Source organism: Sorex araneus, chromosome 5 (genome assembly GCF_027595985.1).
Source record: "Sorex araneus isolate mSorAra2 chromosome 5, mSorAra2.pri, whole genome shotgun sequence".
Classification (NCBI taxonomy): domain Eukaryota; kingdom Metazoa; phylum Chordata; class Mammalia; order Eulipotyphla; family Soricidae; genus Sorex; species Sorex araneus.
Window position 1 is genome coordinate 54,075,204 of NC_073306.1, and position 9,786 is coordinate 54,084,989.

Consider the following 9,786-nt stretch of genomic DNA (forward strand, 5'->3'; position numbering starts at 1 on the left):
GCATGGGGCACACCCAGTGGTTCTCAGAGGTTGGGGGACCAATGGTGCTTGGGGCCCAACTCAGGGATCCTTCTTGCAAAGCTTACACTCCACCTTGCTGAGTTCTTCGGTTCCTCAACTAAAATTTTGGAGGTGCAAGTGGTGGGTGTTGGCAGGGAACCTGGGGACACTGGTACTGGGAAATGTACATTGGTGGAAGAATGGGTGTTGGAACAACACTCAAACTGTATGACTGAAATTCAATCATGAACAGGGTTTGTCTCACAGTGATTCAATAAAAAAAGTTAAAAAAAAACTTTAGAGATGCTTGATGGATTCACAGAGGATTTAAATTTACTTTTTTGTCATTTATGTTTTTGAAATCTTTTCTGCTGAATGTGCAATCAAAAAGTAGGAAAATAAATAAAATTCCCCAGTACCCAAAAAAGAGGAAATAAATGCAATGAATATAGTCTGTCCCTAGTTGGAGTTCCAAGGAACAGGGTGGGATTTGACTGGGGGAGGGACATCTGATATAAGGGTGCCTGTCCCAGGGGGAACTTCTAACCGCTGCCGGCATCGCTCTTGCTGGGATCATGGAACTTGCCCTGCTGTGTGTGCTGGTGGTGTTGGCTGGTGAGTGGGGACAAACTTTCACTGGGAAGGGATGAGGAGGGGAGGGCGGAGGGATGCAGGTAGACCCTTTAGCTCTTTCTTAGACTGAGCTCTGCTCTGGTGCCCAACTCCCTGGGCCCTCAGAGCCCCCTCCACTCCTGCAGGGTGCCACCAGTTGCTGCCACTCACTAAAATAGGAGTTTTGGCCAGGGAGTGTCATGGCCGCACAGTGAGCTAGTCTCTCCACTGCTGGGAACCTGGGAAAGTCAAGGACAGGTAGCACCGCGAGTACAGCATTTGCCTTGCATGCGACTGACCCAGGTTTGATCCCTGGCACTCTATATGGTCCCCCGAGAACCACCACGAATCATCCCTGAACACAGAACCAGGATTAAGCCCTGTGCACTGCCAGGTATGGCCTCCAAACCAAAAAACCAAAAGAAAGTCACATACTGCAAAAAGACACCTGGCCTCTTGGACACACAACCCATATGAATGCATCTTCTGGGGCTGGAGCAATAGCATAGCGGGTAGGGCGTTTGCTGTGCAAATCGACCCGGGTTTGATTCCCAGAATCCCATATGGTCCCCTGAGCACCGCCAGGGGTGATTCCTGAGTGCAGAGCCAGGAGTAACCCCTGTGCATCACCAGGTGTGATCCTAAAAGCAAAAAAATAAATAAATAAATAAAGGAATGCATCTTCCTTGCTTCGAAAGGAATTATGTGTCCCTTGGATCAGTAATAACCATTGGCCACACATTCTATTCTATTCTAGAGTCTTTTCACACTTGTCATCTCCCCCATCTAGGGAGATAGTCTGTAGATAGGTGAGGGATGAAACTGTTTCTGTTTGATCGTTAGCAGATAACTCGTAAAACTGTCATTACTGGCAAACTGGTACCTTTTTCCGTTTGTTTATTTGGCCCATCTCAAAACCTGTGATTTTAGAAAAGATTTGCATTTTTAGAATATGGTTTTATGTGAGCCGGGAGTTCCAAAAACCATCAGGAAAAGCTCAAATACCAGCTACAGAAATTCATCTCTAGCTAAAGAGGAACCATGGCATAAATGTAAAACACACAGGTTTGCATCTCCCGCCTACTCCTGTCCTGGTGGTCTGACCTTGGCCAGGTCACACTAGCAACTCTATATCCTTGGGAGTGAAACAAGCCTAGTGGCCCCCTCCTCCCGGGCTGTGAGGTCTCTAAGGAGCAGATACATCAAGTTTTACAGGTATAAGTGAGAGCAAAGAAGCAACAGCTTAAAGCACAATGGTAGCAAGGAGGAAGTTCTGTTTTCCTCCACCAATGTGTCCAACCCCCAGACTGTGTCCCCACCCTACCCCTCTGCCAGCACACCCTGGTGGGACCATGCCAAGCCCCACGATCACAGACTGAATTCCTAGTTTCTCAAGACTCGATGGTAAAGTCCTGAATCCGTTTCTGCATGAGTGGAGAGGCAGAATTGTTCCACTCAGCGCACCTGGGCGGGAGGATTTCTCTTCTTTTCTTTCTTTTATTCTTTGGTTTTGGGGGTCACCTCTGCGGTGGTGCTCAGGGCTTATTTCTGGATCTGTTCTCATGGATGACTCATGGTGGAACTCAGAGGACCATCGATGGTACCAGAAATTGTACCCAGGTTGGCCATTCGCAAGGAAAGCACTGTCTCTAGCCCTTGGTGGGAGTATTTCTGAATGGAAACAGACACTGGGACGGACCCGGGGATGAGATGCCAAAGAAGTTAGCCTCTTGGTTGGCCAGCAAAGAGGTCTGTGAGTCTTTGTAGGAACTGCCTGTGGAGTCCTTGGCCGTGAGCTCTCAGTGCCGTGCCAGAGGCTGAAGCCAAACAGGGTTTCCGGTGCACATAACAGCCACCACGTCAAAACAGCAGCGGGCACCTGGACTGGTCTCTAAGGAGCAAATGTGTCAAGAGGATGAACTGAGAATATGAACATGCTGGGGACACAACAGACCTTAATTGGGGGTTGGGGGGTGGCTCCCAAGCATTGCCTAGGGGCCTGGAGGCCACTGCTGTCTAAACACCTGCACCCAGCAATGAAAGGAGATTGGGTGAGGGGTCTGTCTTTGCAACTTTCTGTACATCGACCAGATATGTTCCCCTAAAGTTTATTCATTGAAAAAAATTGAAAAAAATAAAATGTATCACACAGGAGGGAGGAAGTTTACAAAACAGTTACTTTGAACACTAACACTAACAACAACATAGGATGAGAGAGAGAGAGAGAAAGAGAGAGAGAGAGAGAGAGAGAGAGAGAGAGAGAGAGAGAGATACGGAACAAGAAAGAGGAGAGAAAAAGCAGAAAGAGCACGTGTTAGAGCTCAATGAGGTGAGTATATAGTTTATATATGGGAGGCAGGAATTTGCAGCCAGGTACTGAACGGTCCCTTGAGCATTGTCAAAACTGACCCCTAAGCACTGAAACAGGAGCAACCCTCAAACACCACTGAATGTGGCCAAAATTTTTTTTATACCAGGGATATTGTTGGTAGGGAATGTGCACTGGTGGAGGCATGGGTGTTTGATCATTGTGCAATTGTGACCCAAACATGAAAGCTTGTAACTATCTCACAGTGATTCAATAATTTTTTTTTAAAAAAAGTATATATACTTTTTTAAAAAGTAAGTATAAAGTACTTTTTTTATAAAGTAAGTATACATACATACATACACACGCATACACACACATACATATATATATATATATATATATATATATATATATATAGAAAGAACTCACTAAATATTATATCCATTTTGGGGAGCCTCCTAAGCAGTGTCAGGGGCCTGGGGAACACTCCCAGGAATACTTGGTAAAGTTGGGCTGGTCACTCAATGCTACAATGAGGGAGTTTGGAGCTGCTCCGGCCCTGCAGTGCCAGGGACTCCCCTTGGGTCACACGAGGTGATGCTCAGGGATATGTGGTACCAGGGTTGGAACTTGGGTTCTGACCACTGTGCCCTCTCCCTGGTCCCCGCCAGCTGATGTTCCACTGTCACCATGGTTGCCTCCACTTTGTTTTCCAAGGTCTGCAGCTTGGTCTAGGCAGAGTCCAGGTGCCAGACCTGTGTCTAGCTGACCCCCTGACACTCACGGGCAATTTGTTGCTGGGCTCTTTGGCAGGCGTGAGTCCCACCCAGGGCAGCATCCTGAACCTGAACAAGATGGTACAGAAGATGACTGGGAAGATCCCCATCTTGTCCTACTGGCCCTATGGCTGTCACTGTGGACCCGGCGGCAAAGGCCAACCCAAAGACGCCTCGGACTGGTACCTCAACTCCCTGACAGGTCCAAGGGGGGCAGCCCTGTCCCAACCCCATCTCCCCTCTCATCTCCATCCCTTCAGTCTTTCAGGGACTCTAGGTTAGACAGTGTGCTGGGAAGTCGCCTGTACGTGCACACAGCCCCAGTCCTCCTGGGACTTTCCTCCCAGCCTCCAGTCTAGTTTGAACACCCCTACACACTCTGTGTCGTGGCACATTGCTTAGAACAATTGCCCGTCGCTGTGCTGCGATTCCACATTGCTTCACGACAACCCTCAGGCTTGGTCCGAGGAAGATGAGCAGCCAAGGTAACTCCCCTGATCCGCCACTTAAAGGTTGTGTAGCTGTGGGCAGGTGGACTGACCCGAGTCTCTGTCCTCCTCTGTGAAATGGGGACAACCGTGGTACTTCACTCTAAGGGGGAAAGTGAGACTGAAGAGATAGGCGCCTTGTGGTGTCTGGGTGGTCCTTAATAAGTATTTGCTAGCGGGACTGCAGAGAAACACAGAACCCTGCAGGCTTACTCTTCCAAAGTGAGTAAATGGGTTTTTCTGCTGAGGCTAACCCAATGGCCAAGAACCCCTGCAGCTGTTCTTGCTTCCTGCCTCACCTGCTGTTTTCTTCCTTCAGGTGCTGCAATGCCCATGACTGCTGCTATGACCACCTACGTCAACATAAGTGTAAATCCTTCACAGATAATTACAAATACAAGTTTTCCAATGGGACCATCGTGTGCTGTAAGTGCTGGGTCTTGGGAAGGAAAGTGGAGGGGGGAATTCTGGTACTCACTGCCTCCAAATGTTGTGTGAAAATACACAAGCTACTCAACATCTCTGTTTTTCCCAGTGTTAGCAGCGGGGCTGTGAAGGAGGGGCAGAGTGGAGATGAGGGTATGGAGTGGTACCATGGGTGGTTGGGTCCTTTTAGGATCTTGGAAGCCTGACAGATCCCAAGGGAACCACGGTCTAACTGGGTGACTTTGAATATATTTCTTAATCTCTCTGAGCCTCACAACCCCCACCCCCTGTAAACTCAGGATGATAATAGTGTTTTTCCTATATAGGTTAGTGTAGACACTAAGGCAGGAGCCAACAGCATGAGCTTTGCAGATGCCTGCTGCCAGGTCATGCTTGATAAATTACACAAGCTGTGGATACTATTGTGACTACCTCCATTATTACTAATCCTCATAGCATCAGCCCAGAAGGAGGATGATCTGATTTTACAGACAAGGAAGCAGACTAGAGTGAGGAAGTGTTGGCCTGAGGTCACATAGCTGTAAACAACAGAGGCTGGGTTAAAACCCAAGTGGCCTGGAGCTCGGATCCAACCTCACATCCCTGTATGGAATAAAGTGGCGGGTCCCAGGGCATGGAATTATGCAGGGTCCTTTTAGCAGTACCTGTTCACTGAGAGTTTGATAATCACAACACACACAGCCAATGTTTTCAGAGCACTCTCTGTGTGCTCCATTTACCTTCTTTCTGGAAGGAGGACTTCTCCGTAAACCCATGCTGCGGGCATGAAACAGAAGCACAAGGTCCCCCACCTCCCTGGCTGTCTTTGCAGTGACAGCTCCACTGCCTGGAAAGCTGACCCTCCTCTCTCTCCCCATTTGCCCAGGGGAGCAAACAGACCCAGTGACTTTGGTTGAGGGGGCATCAGGTGCCACACATTCCCTCCTTAGCTGCTTCCTACCTTCCATGTGGCAGTTCGAGAGTTCCAGTCCTGTGTTCCTCAATGACCTGTCATCCCCCTGGAGTGGGCACCCATGGGACTGTTCGGTTCAGCCCTCCCTGACCCACTAACCCCGTCCTGTCACCCCTCCCCTTCCGGGGCTGGCCACCCACCAGGGGCTCGATTGTTGATTGTTGATTTGGATGGATGATCCTAAAGGAAGGAGCAATAGTACCCAGGGAAGGTTCGCCACGTGCCCAGGTCACACAACTGGGATGGTCACCCCAAAGCCAGAACTTCCCAGTCTGCAAAGGCCCCCACCAGGGAAGGGTCCCTGACTTTGTCGCAGCAAACACTGAGGCCCATGCCATCCATCCCCCACAGCTAACCAGGGAAGCTGGTGTGAGCAGCAGCTGTGCACCTGTGACAAGGAGGTGGCCTTGTGTCTGAAGCGCAACCTGGACACTTACCAGAAGCACCTGCGTTTCACCCAGCGCCGCCGCTGTGGGAAACAGACTCCTCTGTGCTAGGAGAAGCTGCCCTGCTCTCTGCGCCCCCAGCTCTGTTCCTTTGCACTGTGAGCTCCAAAAGCCCCACGGGGAGCTAACACCCCGCCCCGGTGTCGGACCCCAGCATCTTCTGAGGCACTGCTCTGCTTGCTGCCTCGACTCCTTGGCCCAAGGACTGCTTCTCTGTGAAGCATCTCAGCTGTTCCTCCTTTACTGCTCCCAGCCTGCACAGTACATAGGGGGCAGTGGCTTACCAAATCTTATCTTGGGTACTACATAATTATACATAATCAGGGCTTCTCTGGTCCCTCTCACTATTACCCCCAAGACCGGAACTCCTAGCAGAGCTCCCCCTCAGAGGAAGGCTGCGCCTATTTCATTGTTGTTTCCTCTGTTCCCCCAACACTACCCTACACACAGCACACAATAAGTGATCAGTTAAAGCTTGTGGGTCAAATGAGCTCATAATGAATAGATGGAGGCTATAGTACATACTGCTTGGTCTCCTATCCAATCCCCCAATCCTGAGCTCAATCAGGTATTGGTTGCTGATTGTTCTATCCACCTCCAATCCAGGTCTGCTGGAAGCTACCTTGCCCGTCTTCTGCACCCCACGCCCCACCCCACCCACCTCTAATGACTAGGAAATATAAAATGGTGTAGGGTATAATTGCCTGGCCCCTCTGCCATTGTGCAGGACGAGCTGGGTGGTACGCTGTGCACCCCAGAACTCATTTTGTGGGATCAAGTTTAATGTCTGGAACCTCCTCTTTGCTTTGCTTTGTCCCTGGATTTTCCTGTTTTCCTTGTTCCCTTACAGGTTCCTCATGAGAGCACTCCCTCAATAAATCATTCACTTGCGTAAGAATTCTTGTTTCAGGGTTGATTTCTAGGGAAACAGACTTTGAAAGGATGGTGGATGGTTGGGTGGGATCAATGGATTGATGGGTGGATAAATAAATGGACCAATGGATGAATAAATAAATGAATAAAAGAATAGTAAGTGGATAGAGGGGTGGATAAATGGATAGATGGGTGAATGAATAGATGGGTGAATGGATGGAAGGATGGATGGATGGATGGATGGATGGATGGATGGATAATGGATGGGTAGGTGAATGGTTGGATGGATGGATTGTTAGATCGATGGATAGATGGGTAATGGGTAGATTGATGAATAAATGGATGGGTGGGTGGCTGGATAAATGGGTGGCGAGATAAATAACTTTTTCTAAGGATCAACAATCTGCCATTCATATGTGATTAGCCATGTTTCCTGCCAAGTGAGCTGGGAACCTGCAATAACAAACCATCCTGCAGCCCATGGCACCCATCTCTGAAGCATCTCCCAAGGAGCTCCCCTTCTTTGTGAAATTTGGTGGCTCGTGCAGAGCAGCCTAATAGGAACTCAGGACTAGGAGCACTGGGTTCAGATTCCAACTACACAGACTAGTCATATGATTTCTTATGAGGATTGTTTCCTCACCTCTGAAGTATAAATAAAAATAAGATAACATCGGTGTATTAATGAAGATTATTGTGTGTTAAGCCGTTGGCCCAGTGCCTGGCTCATGTTAATCCCTCTTTACATGTTAATTGCATTATCATTGTTGCTATTGTTACATGGTAAATAAATCTGGAGTCACTCCTGAGATAAACTAGGAATACAGTCCTGGTTTTCCTTCTTTTTATTGCATCTCTTCCTTTTTACTCAACCCCCCTTACCCCCCTACAGAACTAATAATGCCAATAAAACCTGGTGCATGATGTCTCTGTATTCAAGACATGCACTCCAGCCTGACAACCCATATGTGACATCAGAGCTTCCATGTGACCTTGTGACAGTGTAAGTATTGGCAGGTATGAGAATTTTCATCCCCACGGAAGAGTTGAGCAACCCAAAGGGCAGAATGGAGACAGAGCCTGCCGGGCGAACCACCAACAGAAGGCCGTGCCAGACCCTCCTCCAGACGCACCCCACTCCATTCCCCCATCCCATTCTTCCTGGTCAAGAAGCATACAGCTGAAAGCTGTGACTCAAGAAGCTCCAACAATGAGGGCATTTGTGCTCTCACATGACAAGAAATCCTGGAGGAAGATGGTCCTTTAGTGCCTAAATGATGACATCAGCACTGGTTTCCTTCCTGTCCTTGGTTGGTCACACTTATTGTGTTGACTCTGTCCTCTGGGCAGCCACTCCCAGCTCCAGGACACAATATCATCTCTCAGGTGTGCCCTGCCACAGCTGTCTCTTCCTGGGTCTGCTTTAAATAAGCGCCCCAACCCGCTTAGCACACTGCCCTCTCAGGAATGGCAGCCTAGACTGTGGGGGCGGGGGGGCCTCAAGATATTGGGATCCCCCTAGTCAGTTTATATTCTTAGAATGGGTCCAGTGGGCAAGCCTAGAGTGGGGTCATGAGCAGTGTTGTGCCGTGTGTCCCAGTTCTGAGCTAAGGATCTAGTACAGATATATGATCACATAGCAGCCAATCAGAGGTGTGGGAGGAAGGAAGGAAGGAAGGAAGGAAGGAAGGAAGGAAGGAAGGAAGGAAGGAAGGAAGGAAGGAAGGAAGGAAGGAAGGAAGGAAGGAGGGAAGGAAGGAGAGAAGGAGGGAAGGGAGGGAGGGATGGAAAGAAGGGAGGAAGTAAGGAAGGAAGGAAGGAAGGAAGGAAGGAAGGAAGGAAGGGAGGGAGGGAGGGAGGAAGGGAGGGAGGGAGGGAGGGAGGGAGGAAGGGAGGGAGGGAGGGAGGGAGGGAGAAAGGGAGGGAGGGAGGGAATGAGGGAGGGAGGGAGGGAAGGAAGGGAGGGAGGGAGGGAAGGAAGGGAGGGAGGAGAGAAGGAAGGAAAGGAGGCAGGGAGGGAGGGGAGAAGGAAGGAAAGGAGACAGGGAGGGAGGGGAGGGAAGGAGGGAGGAAGGGAAGGAGGGAGAGAGGGAGAAAGGGAGAGAGGGAGGGAGGGAGAGAGGGAGGAAGGGAGAGAGGGAGGGAGGGAGGGAGGGAAGGATCTCATGTTGATAAAGATAGGATTTTGTGTTGCCTCCGTGGCCAACCAGTTCCACAGGTATTGAAGACCTGAAGAGTCCCACAAGCCTCCAGGTACTCAACCACTACCTGGTGGACAAAAACGACGTGGAGGGGGATGTGCCTTCACAAGCAAATAGGGTGATATTTAAAGCAGCATCCTAACCCATTGCTGACTTGTATCATGTTCTCCATTGGGATAACCATATTAAGTCTTTCAAAAAGGAAAAGATCAGTGTGACAGGAGTGAATAAAGATTGGAGCAAGTATGGTCCTGCTAATGTGGAAGACGCCACAGGAAGTGGAGCTGGGGACAGTAAAGATGATGTTGACATTGATTTCCTTGGATCTGCTGAGGAGGAGGAGAGTGAAAAAGCAAAAAAAGCGAAGAGAAGAATGGCTGCATGGTATGAATCAAGAAAGCCAAAATTAGATGTGAAACACTGAGATGATGATAAGGATATGGCAAAATTAGAGAGTGTGTCAGAAGCATTCAGGCAGATGGCTTAGGTTGGGGTCCAACAAAACTAATATCAGTGGGATATGGGATCATAAGACTTCTAGTGCAGTGCATGGTTAAAGGTAATAAGTTGGAACAGATACATTGGAGGAGCTGATCACGGTTTCTGAGGACTATGTGCAGTCCGTGAACGTGGTGCTGCCCACAAGATTTAAATCCACGTGGATCATTGCTCTCCAATAA

At 49.1% G+C, this 9,786-nt stretch overlaps 1 protein-coding gene and 1 pseudogene across 1 annotated transcript; both read left to right on the plus strand.

Moving 5' to 3' along the window:
* Nucleotides 1-572: 572 nt before the first annotated feature.
* On the plus strand, nt 573-6,233 carry PLA2G2D (phospholipase A2 group IID). The gene is made up of 4 exons (XM_004603680.3): nt 573-615; nt 3,737-3,881; nt 4,507-4,613; nt 5,938-6,233. Exons 1-4 carry the CDS (start codon nt 576-578, stop codon nt 6,081-6,083), a joined length of 438 nt encoding a protein of 145 aa, XP_004603737.2. The 5' UTR covers nt 573-575; the 3' UTR covers nt 6,084-6,233.
* Nucleotides 6,234-7,828: 1,595 nt separating this feature from the next.
* On the plus strand, nt 7,829-9,786 carry LOC101545730 (elongation factor 1-beta-like; annotated as a pseudogene).

Coding starts and splice junctions, on each gene's coding strand:
- PLA2G2D (XM_004603680.3), top strand. CDS start 576: ATGGAACTTGCCCTGCTGTGTGTGCTGGTGGTGTTGGCTG. Junction 3,882..4,506: donor CCCAAAGACGCCTCGGACTG/GTACCTCAACTC, acceptor TTCTTCCTTCAG/GTGCTGCAATGCCCATGACT. Junction 4,614..5,937: donor CAATGGGACCATCGTGTGCT/GTAAGTGCTGGG, acceptor CATCCCCCACAG/CTAACCAGGGAAGCTGGTGT.